This window comes from Penicillium canariense (genome assembly GCF_028826845.1).
Source record: "Penicillium canariense strain IBT 26290 chromosome Unknown utg000003l_segment0_segment0, whole genome shotgun sequence".
Lineage (NCBI taxonomy): Eukaryota > Fungi > Ascomycota > Eurotiomycetes > Eurotiales > Aspergillaceae > Penicillium > Penicillium canariense.
The window spans coordinates 3,160,862-3,177,108 of record NW_026622730.1 but is presented as its reverse complement, the minus strand read 5'-3'; the positions used below and the strand labels follow the sequence as shown (position 1 = coordinate 3,177,108).

At 54.4% G+C, this 16,247-nt stretch overlaps 7 protein-coding genes across 7 annotated transcripts; 3 read left to right on the top strand and 4 right to left on the bottom strand.

Annotated features, from left to right (window-relative positions):
* Positions 1-900: 900 nt before the first annotated feature.
* N7482_006006 (glycoside hydrolase family 47 protein) lies at positions 901-2,614 on the bottom strand (the record flags this gene model as incomplete). Its single annotated transcript, XM_056688131.1, has 4 exons — positions 901-986; positions 1,050-1,224; positions 1,278-2,325; positions 2,391-2,614. The coding sequence occupies 4 exons, from the start codon at positions 2,612-2,614 to the stop codon at positions 901-903; spliced, it is 1,533 nt and encodes a 510-aa protein (XP_056543686.1).
* A 1,858-nt stretch (positions 2,615-4,472) lies between these two features.
* Positions 4,473-5,396, top strand: N7482_006005 (uncharacterized protein; the record flags this gene model as incomplete). The annotated part of the gene is made up of 4 exons (XM_056688130.1): positions 4,473-4,597; positions 4,746-4,840; positions 4,897-5,264; positions 5,331-5,396. 4 exons carry the CDS (start codon positions 4,473-4,475, stop codon positions 5,394-5,396), a joined length of 654 nt encoding a protein of 217 aa, XP_056543685.1.
* Positions 5,397-6,078: 682 nt separating this feature from the next.
* Positions 6,079-8,822, top strand: N7482_006004 (histidine biosynthesis protein HIS4; the record flags this gene model as incomplete). Its single annotated transcript, XM_056688129.1, has 3 exons — positions 6,079-6,925; positions 6,988-8,547; positions 8,623-8,822. 3 exons carry the CDS (start codon positions 6,079-6,081, stop codon positions 8,820-8,822), a joined length of 2,607 nt encoding a protein of 868 aa, XP_056543684.1.
* Positions 8,823-9,366: 544 nt separating this feature from the next.
* On the bottom strand, positions 9,367-10,356 carry N7482_006003 (Fe-S cluster assembly protein dre2; the record flags this gene model as incomplete). Its single annotated transcript, XM_056688128.1, has 3 exons — positions 9,367-9,674; positions 9,730-10,237; positions 10,291-10,356. 3 exons carry the CDS (start codon positions 10,354-10,356, stop codon positions 9,367-9,369), a joined length of 882 nt encoding a protein of 293 aa, XP_056543683.1.
* Positions 10,357-10,978: 622 nt separating this feature from the next.
* On the bottom strand, positions 10,979-11,967 carry N7482_006002 (rRNA-processing protein UTP11; the record flags this gene model as incomplete). The annotated part of the gene is made up of 2 exons (XM_056688127.1): positions 10,979-11,773; positions 11,872-11,967. 2 exons carry the CDS (start codon positions 11,965-11,967, stop codon positions 10,979-10,981), a joined length of 891 nt encoding a protein of 296 aa, XP_056543682.1.
* Positions 11,968-12,440: 473 nt separating this feature from the next.
* N7482_006001 (uncharacterized protein) lies at positions 12,441-13,041 on the top strand (the record flags this gene model as incomplete). The annotated part of the gene is made up of 2 exons (XM_056688126.1): positions 12,441-12,600; positions 12,776-13,041. The coding sequence occupies 2 exons, from the start codon at positions 12,441-12,443 to the stop codon at positions 13,039-13,041; spliced, it is 426 nt and encodes a 141-aa protein (XP_056543681.1).
* Positions 13,042-13,779: 738 nt separating this feature from the next.
* Positions 13,780-14,694, bottom strand: N7482_006000 (putative transcription initiation factor TFIID, 31kD subunit; the record flags this gene model as incomplete). Its single annotated transcript, XM_056688125.1, has 1 exon — positions 13,780-14,694. One exon carries the CDS (start codon positions 14,692-14,694, stop codon positions 13,780-13,782), a length of 915 nt encoding a protein of 304 aa, XP_056543680.1.
* Positions 14,695-16,247: the final 1,553 nt, after the last annotated feature.

The window sequence follows — 16,247 nt, the reverse complement described above, 5'->3', positions numbered from 1 at the left end:
CTTTCGACTCCATATCAACGTAGCCGTCTATGTACAATGAACCACTGAACTCTGTCTGGCCTGTAAAACCACCCAATGAAACCTTATCCATTGAGGAATACAATCGTGTTCTGGGAGAATAACCATTGGTAGCTAACCCCTTCATCATTTGGTGTATTATAATACCCCAACGCTAGTTGATGGTAGACTGTGCAGCATAACAGGAGCTTTTCACTATGCCGGTCTTCAGGTATCACCGAGAGGTAGCTCATCAACCAGTCTCGAGTATATAGGGTATGTAGCCCAGGAACCATGCGGATAGTCACGCGCAGACCAAAATCCATCGTCTACGCAGGAGACGTCGAATGCCGGGGCAGTGCGAGTGTTGGCTGGTATTCTCAACCATGCGAACATCCACGCGCAACCGGAAAGACCCTGCCAAGAATAGGAACCCGCCCCAACGCGAACCATCGTGCCGGGATTCTGCATTGTTATCTGGAAACTGCGATCGGGAGGGCGGATCACCAGGAATATCCGAGTGTATCTTAGAAGCTGAAGCCGTACAGATGACTAAATTCCTAGAATGATATGCGAACTGCAGTTGTCATTGCAAATGCAGGGAGACATTGATAGTCCGCCGACTAAGACCCATTTAACTCCTGTGGGTTGATGATCTCTATTCTCCTCCACTAGATAGCTCATTACAACTAGTCAAGCACTGAGCTTATGTTCTAAAGTATCGTGATAATGACGATCGAGGTTCTATGACGCAGACATTCTGTTGTCCAGGATCACTACTGTTTACACCAAAAAAGGGAACGAAGGTTAACAATAATCAACAGCGTAAAATATACTCGAGGCCGATTAGACTTCTTGGATGGCTATCTACTGGAAGACAAAGGGTGGAAACACATTGCCATATTAAGTGTGCATCACACGCACAGGGTGAGCCTCGGTATTGAACACAAAGCTGTTCTTGTCGCCGGTCTTGACTTGCCATTCCGCATCTGCAGCAAGTTAGCACCCGTGCTCTCAAATTGGGCCGATATTAATTGGGTGGGGGGACATACCTTCTGCGTGGATGAGGTAGGAGTACTTCATGACCTCAGCGAAGAGGAAGCTCTCTTGGTTGTCGTACTTGGAACCGCCGTTCTTAGCATTCACATTACTAACGCCGGCGAAGCCAGAGTCGGTACGGCAGGTGGCATTGATTGCGACAAAGGCGTTCCAAGCCCAGTCACGGTACTATAAGCTTGGTTAGTTGAGTTTGATTATGGCCAACATAATCCAGTACTCACCACTTCGCTGCCAGTAACACGATAGGCATAGTAGAAGCTCTCCACCACCTCGGGGCGCAGGATATACGCGCTGCTGGTGATGTAGAAGCCAGCTTTCTCGTAGAGATCCTTCTGGCTACTCGGGACATTATTTGGGTCCCAGCTCCAAGACTCGGGACCGATTTTGGTCAGAGTCGAGTTGTAAGTCGCCTCACAACCGTTGACGAGCTGGAGACCAAAGTCAATGAAGTCCTGTCGGCCCAGCACGGTACCACCGAGGAGGAAGCTACCGCCGTCGAAGCAGGTCAAGTGCTGAGAGTTGAGGTAATATTTCCCATTGTTGTACGAAGACAGGAACGTCAGATCCGATCGGGTCGCCGGGTGGGACTGTAGGTGGTTGATGGTGGATTCGGCCGCCAGCACCCAGCGGTCCTTGTATGTGTCGAACCGCTTGGGGTCATACACGTACATCTTGATCAGATACTCATAGAATGAGTCATCGCCGCCGTCCCAAGAGACGTGTCCGTCGGTGAACTCGCCATTATCGAGTCTGATGTTGCTGCCCACAAGGCCCGGGAAGGGCTCGCCGCTGGACGGCTGGGGGTCCAGCAGGTGGGATTCCGCCTTCTGGCTGAGCTCCGCGTACTCACTGTCACCAGTCAGATCAGACAGGCGCGTCCATTCGAGCACCAGAGTTCCGGTAACGGCGAGACCATTGGTGGTCGCGCCGTCATTGCCCTGCGACGTGATGTTGAGGTTGTTGTACGGCACCCCGGACCCGGTGTCGAAGGCGAACTTGAGGACATCACCCAGGTTCTTTGACTGGATCAGCAGATTGTCTACGAGGTCCGAGTCTTGAGCGAGATTGGCAGCTGGTCCCTTGAGCAGGTCATAACCGGACAGCATGCCGGCCAGGTAGCGGATGGTCGTCTCAAACAGGCTGACCTCCGAGGAGGTCTGGCTATAGTCGATCTGTGAGACATGGTCCAGGATGGTGCTGACAACATCAGCCTTGCCCATGATAATTGCTGTTGAGAGGGCATCCACCGCGGATGCTCCCCAGCCATTGCTGCATGTCGCATCAGTTCAGAGTTTCTCTCCAATCTCCATGTTTTGGAGTTGACCAAGACTCACCGCGAGTCACCATAACCATTGCTCACTGGGTGCAGCTCATCGTGAGGATATGCGTATTTCATATAGCCATCCCATGCATGCTGGAAAGCCTCTTTAACCGCATCGGCCTTCGCTTGGGTCTCCGACTTGCGCTGTAAAACCGCCTCAGGCTCGACAAATGGAAAAGCAACCGTCGACCCTACTAGACCCAATGCCGCGAGGGACAGTGAAACTGGGACGCGCATATCGGCTCGCGTGCGCGCTCTTTCTTCGCGTGCGCGTGGTGTATATAGAGAATGGCGGATTTACACAAAATTGGCGACACCACAACACAGCACGCGGCTTTCAGGGGGGGAGGGCAGGGAGAGAGAGAGTAAGTCGCAAACGATAGACCACCCACCTAAGCGGGTCAAAGGCGACTATTTAATCGGGAGTGGATCACGATGAAGAATGGGGTAATGGGGGATGTATTGTTTGGTGGAGCAGCGAGCAGCGAAAGGGGCAGCTGGGCGGTCACACGCCGGTTTACTTCGGTTGACTGCCAGTCGCGCAGTCTCCCCCGTCTTTCAGAAGGGTGCGCTAATCTCCGAATCCTCCTAGCTGCATTCTACGGTGGCATCGGGCTCGGTGGCGCTGGGATTGGGTTCCTGACTTCTTGATTCCTCCCGCTGCAGAGGCCCACTCGGGCTGGCTAGTGGCCCTGGGGGATCTGCGCGCATACCGGGCTTCATTGGTCGGGGACCCTGGACGTGGCTCGGAGGAATGCGGTGCACCCTGAGCTTTTGCTATCCCCGAGTCTTCCCATGTTGACTCTTCGCATACATATGGGTGCATCTGCTGGAAACCCATCGATCGCTTGTTTTGGGGGCATGTCATCGGCAAAGGACCCATGGATGACTGCGGCAGATGACGGTGGGGCCAACCCTAAAAGCATGGATCCCCCTGGTGGCGTGAATCAGGGGTGCATCGCCTCACGCACATTCGCACGGAGAGCCAAGCAATGCACCCCTCAATCACCATCTGACCGACCAGGCCGACCAAGTCGGGCGTTACAGCACAGCCAGGGGCTTGATTGGTTGGGCACGATCCGCGGGGTCGGCCATAAAGCCGACGATCGCGGATCTTCATGGGACCCTGTGAAGCATCGGATTCCGTCTTGGCCATCCTAACGAGTTTAAAGGGCCATGCTGTTTCGGGACTAGCAAGCTGTCTTAATCCATGGAGGACCGACCGTGCGCCGACAGAGCATGCCTAGGCTTGATCTCCTGCACAATTTGCGAGGGACGGACCCCGAGCCATGTACATCCAGTAGATTCCAGAAGGGTGATTTCGATCTGTGGCATGCTTGCATTCTTGGACTCGAAACAGCAACCTTCCGTCTGCCACTTTGTACCTGCAGGGAGCTGTTTCGACTAGGAATGTCCCTTCGGACGAGCCTGCCTGGGCCTCGAACGATGAAAAGATCCTTGGTTGGGTCTGGATATCCGCCGTATCTGTAAATATAGGCTCGAGCCAACTACGCTGGATTTTTTGCTCTCGAATTTCGAGGTAGATCGTGGAACTATAAGACACCCGGCATTCCGCCCAAGGCCTATTCGCAGCCTGAAAAGAGAACGATCAAAAGTGAGATGAAGCCGGTGGGAAAAACTCCAGCATGTAGCCCATGAGATTATCTATCGAGACTCTCCCTCCTGGCGATACTTTGGTCCTTGTCTACTCCATTGCCCGTACAACCGCCCCTTCTATCCCACTTCTAAACGCGGGACATTCATTGGTAAGCGCTGCGATCTCGGAGGAGTCATAGGACCTGGTTCCTCAATTCTCGGAGTATCAAACAATTCTCTCGTTGATTGTTGAGTTTGCATCGGAAGGTACATCAAGATGGGTCAACTGCCCAACACAACCACAATTGTCCGCGTACCCACGGGGCAGCCCCCCAAGTTAGTAGAACAAGAACAGCTTCCTGGACCCCCGACATCGGCCAGGTTCAGGTGAAGGGATCACATGGAGCGCAGAACCCGACCGATGGTTTGCGCTATGCAAAACGATCATGCCACTGGCTCACATGAGCGGACTATTTGGTAGTCCTATGCTTTGACCGGAATGTCTGTCGATGGCGTCTTTGCCGGCGACTTTGTGGGAGAGGTGACTGAGCTCGGTAGCAAAGTTGCTAAACTCTCCAAAGGTGACCTTATTGTGGGATTGATTTGGGGTGGTCGGTCTGCACGGTTTCTTTGAATAGGCTCCAACTCATACAGTTGGTCTATGGGGAAATTGCCCGCCTGGCTACCGCGAATGTATCCTCGCCGAACCACCACCTCTCTTTCAGGGTCCCACAAAATACCGCCAAAGAGCAGGCTAGCACGGTCCTATTAGCAGTCGCCATGGCTTGGCCCTCTTCTCTAAGGGATATCTAAACGTTGACCGCTCCAAATCCACCGGGACTAGCGTGCTGGTGTGGGGTGGAAGTTGTAAGCCGAACGACCCCCTTGCAACCATGCAGAACTGCGCCTGAACGGACGACAAGCAAGCGTTCGGATTGTAAACGATTCAACTCGCTTCCATCTGGGGCTTGGACGTGACGACCACCTGCAGTCCGCACCAGACCTGGTTCAGTCCTATGGTGCCAAACAGGTCTTCGACTACAATGATCCAGAGGTGATCGAGAAGATCAATGAGGTTGCACCCGATCTCCGGCATATTTTCGATACTATTGGAAATGGACATTCCTCGACCACCTCGTCCCGGGCGTTTGGCGACCGCGAGGGAAATCTATGCACTGTTCGCCCGGGAAAAGCAACCACAGAACATGTCACACGCAACGCGCAGGTTACAGATGTGCTAGCCTGGACTGCATTCTGGAAAGACCATCGATACGCCCGCCTTCATTGGCCGGTAAGATTTCCTTTCACTGGGGATGCTTCTCATTCGTACGGACAAGATGATCTAATGTATAGACAGGCCTCAAAGGACGACCATGAACTCGCCAGTGAGCTCTTTGAGAAGTTGCCCGCGTGGCTGGAGTAGGGCCAGCTCAGTTCAAACACATTCACAGTTCTACATGGTCTCGCTTCTGTGCCCACGGGCTTCCAGGAACATCGAGATGGTCCGATTTCTCGGCCTATCAGATTGTGTATGAACTATGGAAAGAAAGAAAGAGAGAGGGGAGGCGTCTGAAGTCGACCTAGCTTCAAATAGGAAACTTTGTTGCCAAGTACATAGACAGCCAAAGTGACTCAAATGAGAACCAAATTCTTGTGGAAATCTTGTGCAGTGTGCAGGATCCCTGTCGTCCCTCCTCCACAGGGATCTTGGGACTCCGAGCTGCCCCGATCTCGCAAGGCAGGAACTCGTGCTAACCACCGTAGGTAGCAAGTTGACAGTAGTCGAAAGTAAAAAAAGCGTAGAAAACAAGCACTCCAAAGAATACCGTCTGCTACAAATAAGAAACACAGTAATAACCTTAAAATACAGCCACGGCATTCCGGCCAAGCAAACAACAGCGCGGTCGATGATTCAGCGGACCCGCGGGCGTGATGGGGCAGCCGCCAACCACCGAGGCGGAAAAAAAAGGTGACGGAGGAGTCATCGCTGGCAACCTTTTTTCCCTCCCCAAAGCGACGCTCCCCAATTTGCTCAGGGGACCTTGACTTCCCTTTCGTTTCTTCCTCTCCCTGTTTCCCCTTGGTCTTCAATTCCTCCATTCGCCATGGCCACGCCCTTCCTGATCTCCTACCCCTCCAACCCCACCTCCGGCCTAACCCTCAAGCAGATTGCCTACTTCGGGCGAGTGCTAGTGAAGGTCTCGAGTCTCGCTGAGGCGGAGCAGTTTCTGCGCCAGAACTTTCGCCAGCTCGATGTCTTTGTCGACGCTACTGCCATCTCCTCGGCCGGAGATCTCGTCGATGTTCTCAACGCCGGCGCCGCGAAGATCCTCATCACCGTCGACCAATTGACCGCACTCTCCCAGGAACAGTCGGTCCCTTCCTCTCGATTACTCGTCTCCACCCTTTCCGATGGTCAGATCGATTCCTTCCAGCAGTGGGTTGCCGCAGATGTCATTGAACGCAACGATGCTAGCGTCTGCGTCACCCCCGCTGCAATCCCCGCCGCGGCCACCAAACTGAACATCAGCTCGGACTCGCCCCGACTCTACACAACGTTCGGAGATGAGGCAGTTACGGAAGACGCCATCAACAAGGTTACACAAGCGGGCGCGATCGCCATTCTGCCCTCCCAGGTCTTGACTGTGGAGCGTAATGCGAGCGGCCAGATCTCTGCTGTTAAGCTTATTGCCGCGCGGGCTGTTACCGACCAGGCCAATGGTCTATATGCCACATCAGTGACCGATGAGCGGGGCTCCTGCCTGGGTGTTGTTTGGAGCAGCGACGAGAGCATCGCTGAGGCCCTCCGCACCGGCACTGGAGTCTATCAGAGCCGCAAGCGTGGCCTCTGGTACAAGGGTCAGTCAAGCGGTGATGTTCAGGAATTGATCCGCATCGGCTACGACTGCGATGCGGACTGCCTGGTCTTTGTGGTCAAGCAAATCGGACGAGGTAAGACGGCTTAGATCTCCATGAGACTTGTTCATGATGCTAACGATGGATGACACAAATAGGCTTCTGCCACCTCGGTACTGAGTCCTGCTTCGGCGCCGCTACTGGCCTTGCCCGTCTCCAGAAGACTCTCCTTGCCCGCAAGGCCGATGCCCCCGCCGGATCGTACACTGCTCGCCTGTTCAATGAGCCGAAGCTCGCCGAGGCCAAGATTATGGAGGAGGCCGAGGAGTTGTGCCGTGCCACCACGAAGGAGGAGATTGCCTTTGAGGCTGCCGACCTGCTGTACTTTGCTCTGACCAAGTGTACTGCTGCCGGGGTCACTCTGGAAGATATCGAGCGAAACCTTGACCTGAAGAGCTTGAAGGTCAAGCGGAGAAAGGGCGATGCTAAGGGCCCTTGGGCCGAGAAGGCTGGTTTGGCCCCCGCCTCGAAGCCTGCCCCTGCCCCTACTCCTGCTCCCGCCCCCGTTGAGGACCGCACCTCGCGGATTGAAATGAAGCGGATTGATACCGCCTCCACCCCCGTCACCGAGGTCAAGGACTTCCTCAAGCGCCCCTCCCAGAAGTCCAACGACGCGATCGTCGCGTTGGTCAAGCCCATTATCCAGGACGTTGTCGATGGCGGCGATGCCGCCGTTCTCAAGTACACGCACAAGTTCGAAAAGGCTACCTCGCTGACCTCCCCCGTCATCAAGGCGCCGTTCCCCGCTGAGCTCATGAAGCTGTCCCCCGATGTTCAGGAGGCCATTGACATTAGCATTGGCAACATCCAGCGCTTCCACGCCGCACAAAAGGGCAGCAACGAGACTCTCCGGATGGAGACTATGCCTGGTGTGGTTTGCTCGCGCTTCTCCCGCGCCATCGAGCGCGTTGGTCTGTATATTCCCGGCGGTACGGCCGTGTTGCCCTCTACTGCCATGATGCTGGGTGTCCCTGCCATGGTGGCTGGCTGTCAGAAGATCGTTTTCGCCTCCCCGCCCCGCTCCGACGGCAGCATCTCCCCCGAGATCGTCTACGTTGCGCACAAGGTCGGTGCTGAGAGCATCGTCCTGGCAGGTGGTGCCCAGGCTGTGGCCGCCATGGCCTACGGTACCGAGTCCGTCAGCAAGGTGGACAAGATTCTTGGCCCCGGTAACCAGTTCGTGACTGCGGCCAAGATGTTCGTGTCCAATGATACATCTGCCGGTGTCGGCATTGATATGCCCGCCGGTCCTAGCGAGGTCCTCGTCATCGCCGACAAGACCGCCAACCCGGCTTTCGTTGCCTCTGACCTGCTGAGCCAGGCTGAGCACGGCGTTGACTCTCAGGTCATCCTTATTGCGGTCGACTTGACCGAGGAGCAGCTGCGTGCCATCGAGGACGAGGTCGATGCTCAGGCCAAGGCCCTGCCCCGCATGGACATTGTCCGCGGCTCCCTGGAGCACTCCGTCACTTTCCTGGTCCGTGATATCAACGAGGCCATGATTCTCAGCAACGAGTATGCCCCCGAGCACTTGATCCTGCAGGTTGACGGTGCCGAAGCCCTTGTCGACCAGGTCCAGAATGCCGGCAGTGTGTTCATTGGTCCCTGGACCCCCGAGAGCGTCGGTGATTATTCCGCCGGTGTTAACCACTCTCTCCGTAAGTTTCTTTTTCTGTTTCTTTCTCACATATTATCCTCCTTCTTCCATCAGAAACTAACGATACGTATTTTAGCCACCTACGGCTACGCCAAGCAGTACTCTGGTGTCAACCTCGGTTCGTTCCTGAAGCACATCACCAGCTCCAACCTGACTGCCGACGGCTTGCTGGGCCTGGCGAAGACCGTCGAGACTCTGGCTGCCCTTGAAGGTCTAGACGCGCACAAGCGGGCCGTCAGCATCCGTGTTGCGCAGATGCAGAAGGACCGCTCGTAGATCTCTCACTCGATTTCGAGTGTCTTATTTCGGGTTTTCCAGTTTGTTTCTTGTCATGATTGAATGCGCGATGAATGTTAGATAGCAGGAAAAAGGGGCCCCAAAGTCGTCGGAAGGGTTTCGAGCGAGTGATATACAAAATTAAGATTTTGGTTCGAACTTTTTTTTTATGTTTGGAGATATTTGGCGCTGTAGTAGTGAGCCGCTCCCGTGTTTTGGCAAGAAGGTTCCATCTGCGTGGCTAGTCCTAGCAGCTGATGGGACGATGCCCACTGATGTCAGGTACCCCCACATAGTTTCCATTCGCGTAGGTAACTTTTTCTCTCTTCCTTTTTTTCTGGAGCACAGGCACGCGAAGAGATGATGAGTATGGTAATAGGATTATAGCTGGCACTACCGATTTCCAGCGAGGTATCTAAGGTATCGAAAAAGAGGTGCAATCACCCATCGACTTCTGCTGCCCCGACCTCGGAGGCCCGAGATCGGACGCATTATTTCATTGCGGCCAGACGGACCCCCACCATCCAAAACACTGCAAACCACTCTACAACTGCGCGACGTCATTCAGAATCTGAACCTCCTGGCCGGGCTTGAAGGCCGGTAGCCCGAGATACGGGCAGCCTGCACAACGGAAAGCATCACCCAGTGCACAGCTTCCACAGGAGCCGGTCTTGCCCTCCACAGTGAAGTCCAACTCGGTCAAGTCATCCGACTGCAGCTTCAGCACGTTCAGATTCTTATCGGCATTCTCCCGGCGCTCCTTATCCTCTGCCTCCAGGCGATCTGCGAGACCACACGTACAATCTTTGCAGGCTCGCCGCCTCCGACCGGTCTTGGGCTGGCACTCTGGGGCTGGAGGATAATCAGTTAGCAAGCTGCTAGACTCAACCCATAGAGCAATACATACGGGGCATGATGGGCCTTGTGAAATCCTCCTCGTCAAGAAGCGAGTCCTCATTAATCAACTCCTCGTCATCATCCCGGTCGTGGTTATTCCCGGGTGTGCTATTTGTCGTAAATCCCATCATTATGCCCGCCGGCGCAGCGGTCTTCTTCTTCCTTCCCCCCAGCTTCAGCGGGACGGCGGACGCCTGCTCGAAATTGGGTTTCTCGAAACCCGCTTCGTTCTGCGCCAGGCCAGCCATGATGGCCTCCATTGCCTCGGCGGCGGTCAACGCTTTATCCTGTGTTTGTAACTTTGCTCCGGGCTTCATAGCGGGCACGAGGGCGGTGTATACGTTTCGGGTGAGGAGCTGGAGAGCCTCCGCCCGCCGTGAGCCATCGGTCTCGGTGAGGATGAGGACGAGGGAGTATGTGTTGGGAGAGAGCGTGACGGCGCCAGTAGAGAGGCGGTCGAGCATTTGGAGGTCGGTGGTCTGGCGGTCGAAGGTGGTGAAGAGGGCGTGGAGTGTCTCCTCGTGTGCGGCGATGGAGGGGGAGCGAGGAGGAGGGTGCGCGGGGCATCGACGGGCCCGGATGGAGGGGCCATGTTGAAGTCGTCGCTAGTGTCAATGGACACGAAAGAGGGCGCCATTGTGAAAACTCGGGGACCCGTCAGTTGAACGGAGAAAGGGAGGAGAGCGAGGGAAGAGGGCAGGAAAAGTGCACAGTGAGGGGTGGCGACATTTCTCAGTCACCGATAAACGATAAACTTAGTCAGCGCCCATTATAAATCAGGGTGGGGCCGCGGAGCGCTGCCGTCGATCCTATCAGCAGGCGGGGATTACGGGGGAAGTGCTGGCCAGGTTGGGTAAGGAAACACGAGAGACGTCGAAGAGTCGAGCGTGATACCGATCCTAGCAGAGTAGGACAATCCGGCTACTTTCGGGCTTTGTGGCCGGATGACACTAGCCGTGGTGAGTTATCAATGGCGCGCTTGTGAATGGCGACACTATACACAACTAGAGACCACCCGAAATGGGAGATGGTGGTCCAGTGATCCGAACGAGAATTAGGTATATAAATCTTTTGGTTTGCTGGTGTTCTCGCTTTTGATATTCACGATGCGCCTGGACTCCCCGTTATGCTGGTATCGGTACAAGATAATAAAAAAAAAAAAGGACCAAAGGACGATATGACACGAAGAGGCTGGAGAAGCAATGGCCGCGGGTCATCAACTCATAACGAACGCCGGTGTCGGGCCACGTTCAGGCCGCTCAGCGCTTTCGCTCACGGATCTTCCACTTGAGCCCATGCTTGTTGGTTCCTCCAACGGAGCGGTCCATCTTGCCCCGCTGCAATTCGACCTCACGTTCGGCTTTTTGGATCTCCGCATACTGCCTGCGCAGCGCCGCCAGCTTGTTCTCTCGGCCCTCGGTGGCCCGCTTTCGGATCTTGCGGGCACGGCGAGCCTCGCGGAGTGCTTCCTTCTCGGCCGCAAGCTGCTTGGGGGTCTTGCCAGGTGCAGATGGCTTCTCGTCCTCGTCCTCATCCTCGTCCATCGCATCGTCATCCTCGCGCCGGCGTTTCAAATTCTGCTGGTCTCCCCGATCGTCCGCGAACACAACCTTGCGTGACTTCTGCTTCTCCGCGGCGCCCACGTCGAGATCATCAAAATCATCAAATCCGTCGAACGCGTCCTCGTCCTCGTCGTCTCCATTTTCCTCTTGCTTTTTCTTCCCGCCCTTCCCGCCCAGGGCCTCATTCATTTCTTTCTGCAGCTGTGTATCGCGCTCCAGGCGCTCGATCTCCCGCCGTATCCGTTCACCCACCGTCCGAAGATAATTCTGATCCTGGGTCTTGAGCAGCTTGATCGCATCGTGGCTGAGTCCGCGAGCCGCGGCGGAGTCTCGCGATACGCCGACACCACGTCCATGTTTTCCTTGCTGGCCATTCTTGGCTCCCACCATGCCAAAATTGAACTCATCGGCATTGCGGTCTTTGGCCTTCTCTTGGAGGCGCTTCAATTTGGCTTTCTTCTCATTGTAGTCTTTTGCGCGGAGCGAGTAGTCCTGTTCCGAGGGTTAGCTTGTTTTTTGGGGGGATGTTCCACTTGTAGAAATCCTAAGCTGCCTGCAACGATTCGCAGTAGAAGAGGGAGACCACCAACCTTGTGCTTTTCGAGAAGACCCCATTTTTCACGGCCCTCGAGCTGGCCCCGCTCGCGGTGTTGCCGCCGCTGAACGGCGTTGCGCATGGACGACATGCTGGGTATTTGCCTGCGAGGTTGCTGTACTTGAGACGAGGAACCAAGAGGTCGAAATCGAGTATAACTGCGCTGCAGCTCTAGAAAGAAAATGAAAATACAGAAAAAAGAGCTAGACAGAATGCGCCCAGTAGGAAGCGTGGTGTGGTGCGAGGGTTGCAGGTTGTACAGTCCGGAAGGTTTTTTTTTCTGCTTCCGCCTTTCGACTCTCCGCCCGAAACTCGGGTCCTCGCGCGCCGCATCAACACATCCTCGTCCTCTCCCCGGCCACTTTCATCGTTTGTGAGCAGCAATTGCTCGGTAGAGAAATCCTTTATCTCTATCTTTTCCTGTGCGCCCGCATCTTTTGCCAATTACCCTTTCTCTCCGACTGTCGGGGTCGTCAGCTCGCACTTCCGGCCACGCATTGCGTCTCTCACTTATCTGATCTGCACCTGTCACTTTGATCACTTAGATCGAGCCATCCAGTCTCAATGGCTACACCATCTGCCTCTCCCGATACCTCAGCAACAGCTTCTGCGCCTAAGAAATACAATCTCCGCAATCCGCTCCCCCTCTCGGCCTCCCAGGAACAAGAAGTCAAGCAGCTGTACCACAAGCGCGTACGAGCTCGCTGCGCACCGGAAATCAAAGGTATGTGATCTTACCACGCTACGTTGGGCACCTCAATTCGCCTGTTCAAAAGGGGCTCTCATTCCGTACCCGCTGGAACTCGGCCGGAGTCCAGAAGTTGCATGATCCAGCTCCACCACGAACCCCCACGAGTTACAGAAAGAAAGCACATCACTAATACCCCCTTGTTATACAGCCTTCGCAGAATGTGCGGTTAACCGTACCGTCACTGCCACATGGGTTTGCAGGCAGCAGCGCCTCGCCATGAACTCGTGTATGATCGAGCACGCCAACAACCGGGAGGAAGAAGACCGCGCTCGTGAGGAGTGGTTTGCCACATTTGAGGAGCGACGCCGTGCGAAGGAGCAAGAGCTTGTGCGCGTGGAGAAGCGCCGTGAGGAGGTCATCACCATGATGCGGCAGGACGAGGAGCGGAGACGGCAGCAGGCCCAGGGAAGGTGATCTCCTGACTGGCTGTTGAACGTTTCTCCCTCTCTTCATCTTCGTTTACGATCACCTGTGGATTCAGTCCACGGGTGAGTGTATATTGTGTATATGGGTTTCGGCGTCTGGGGGTATCTGATCCTGCTTGCTTGCATTGCCTGGGAAGCGTCGAGATGCCCTTGCCTGGTGACGGCCACTCCTTGGCTCGAATGGTGAGGAGCTTATGGATTCGGCAGAACCGTGCGATTGCTGCCAGAAGATGCAATCAAAGGGGCATCTGGCATTGCTGGAACATGCTCAGGATGGTGTCGTACCTCGAGGCATGTTCCCCGGCAGATGTGGAACCCGCATGCCTTGTCTCTCCTCACGGCGTACAAAGGACAAAATCAGGCGTTTTCTTGGGCATATTTTCTTCTTTTGCATGATCATCCTAAACTTAGGGCAAATGGGATGGCACTCGATTATGTACAGTATATTACAAGATAGCATGTTCTCAATTCATCGATCAGAAACTCATCTCATCTTTTCACGTGTTCTCCTCAGCATCAGCACCAGCTGATGCACGAAAAACTCTGTATCTGAGCTTTATCACGACGTAGAAGATATCTCTCCCGATGGTAAATAGTCCGGCCCTTCCCGGTCTAGATGGAGGTAATGACGAGAACACCAGGCACCAGTAACACCGTCCAACCCGAGCATATAAAAAACAACATAGCCGCCTAGCGGAAGAAAACGAATCGGGAGCCAGGCACCACGTTAAGCATCGCCCATCTTCTGGTCCTCGTCTCCTTCACCCGCATCGCCCATCGCGGTGTCCTCGCCAAAGATATCCTCCATCTTCCCATCGTCGTCGTCTTCATCCCCACCTTCCTCGTCCTCCTCAGCCTTAGCAGCGGAGCCCTTGGCCTGTTGCTGTGGCGCATCAGGCATCTCCTCCTCTTCCCCTTCACTGTCCCACTCGTCCTTCATATTCCACCCCGTACCCGTAAGACAGAACCGCTCCGGCGGCAATCGCATACCCGCCATCATGACACTCTGATTTGCCGTGCCTGCGGCAGCAGCACCACCACCATTCGCACTTCCAGCGGCAGGATCAAATCCTCTCGACACACCAGGTAGCGCGATGCGGTTTCTCTCCGACGCCACATCCATGAGGAATTCTTTGGGCAAGCCCGTCTGGAACTGATAGTGTAGCCGCGACGCAATGCTGAGCCGCAGCGCAGGCAGAGAGACGCCGGTAATTTCTGTGGATGCCGCACCCTTCCCACCAGAACCACTGCCATCGCCGGAAACGGGGGCGTACCCTTCAGTCGCAAGATGCACCGCGTCTTGGAGGACGTTGGAGGTGTAGCGGTAGGCGAAGTCGAGGAGTTGCAGTGGCACGCGATCTTGATAGGCTGTCACGCCGAGTGAGGCGAGGAGCATGTGCACGAGGCGCACATCGCGTGGACGACGCGATTTGCCGCTGTCTTGGAGAGACGTTCCTGGGATCTGGGGCAATTGTGAGGTTGATGTGGTTGGGGCTGTCGCCGGCGCGGGCGCCGTTGCTTGCGAGGTTGTGGTAGCTGCGGCGGGGGCTGGGACACCGTTGGCTATTGAGGAGGATTCGGCGGGAGGAGTGAGAGGCTGGGTGGCTGGCGCGGAGCCTTGAGTCTGAGTGGGAGAAGCCATGGTCGTGAGAGCCTCAATTGAGACTCTAGGAGGTGAGGGAAGGCCGAGCGCGGGATGCGAGGGTTGGGGAGATGGGTTGGGCGACTTGGCGCAGTTGCTTAGAGGGTGGACAGGAGGTAGCCTGCCTGCATTCCTGGCACTGCGATACTTCACTGAGGCCGGGGTATCGTAGGCAGCGAGCGCATTGATGGTCGAGGTTAAAGGGAGAGTTGTGACGGGATCTGGTGAAGCCGAAAAGAGCGCAGGAGCTCCGATATCACGCTAACCGCTTTGGGCAATACTATTCAGTACCACTCTACTGCCTGCTTGTTTGCTAGTGTTTGTGGACATATTGAGACTACTGCCTCCTCGGACTCTGCTACATTAATCTCTTCTGGTATGAATTCTCCCCTTTGTCCACGCTTTATTCCAGAACATCATATTTACGCGGTGAATTGCCATATACATTGAGACAATGGCGACTCTACCAAGAAAATGATAGTATCTGTTTCGCCGTGCTGCTCTCTCCTCGGCACTTAAATTAATGTTTGGTTGATAGATGATTGTCTACATGTGCAACTCGTCACTTTACATTGTGCAGCCTACACTGTGGTTGCGAAGGAGCTTCTAGATTCTGCTCTCACTACTTCAAGAAGACCCCTGCAGGCACTGGAGACAACCCCGTTATCAAATCTCGTTTTCCTGTTCTAGCTTGCTTTACATAAAGCTGCCATGGAAGATTTACTATATTCTGTGGCCAGAGGAAGAAGCAAAGGAAGTCATAGCGTCTTGGCACATGAGGGTTTCAAGATAGGACTCAGACAGTCATCTTATTCGTGCGCCCAAAGCCACAGCACCCATCGTCTCTTGACGACGTTTCGCCCGCTCTTAGTCTTCGCCGCATCGGCGCGTCTTCGACCGAATTCTATCGGAAGAATCATGATGATACCCTTCCAGACCTGGTGGAATTTTCCTGCAACATGAAAACCGAGTCTAATCATGAACGTGACGAGAGCGAGTTGAAACACTTCTTTTGAACTTCAGTGGACCCTGAATATGCCCTCCAACAGAGCCAAGAACAATGAAGTTAATAACAAGCCCCGTGTTGGAATTCAAGAGCTGCTCGATCGTGGTGTTCTGCGTCCATCTCTGATTTGTTCCGAGGTGCTTGGGCAAACTTGAATTCAGTGACAAGGTCCCATTGAAGAAGATTCTCCCACCAGTACGATATATATATTTGATCGAAAACGGTAATTCATGATAAATCATACACCAAAATCAAGACCTTCGAGTGACCTTGCAAATGATAGGTATTCAGTATAAGGAAGGGAAATTAGAAAAGCAAAACAAAGGACAGTAACCTAAAGGATACAATTGGATACAATTGGTATGATGTTTCAATTAATCATAACTAGAAGCAAAAAGAAAAGCCAAAAAAAGGGAGGGATCAAGGCCCGGTCGAGCTGGATGGGTTGGTATTTGAGGTGATGAGGAGGTGGACTCCTACACCCAAAGTAGGGATCATACCCCTCCAGGCTATATTGAGGAAATTGCTGACCTGAATTTGAAGCGGT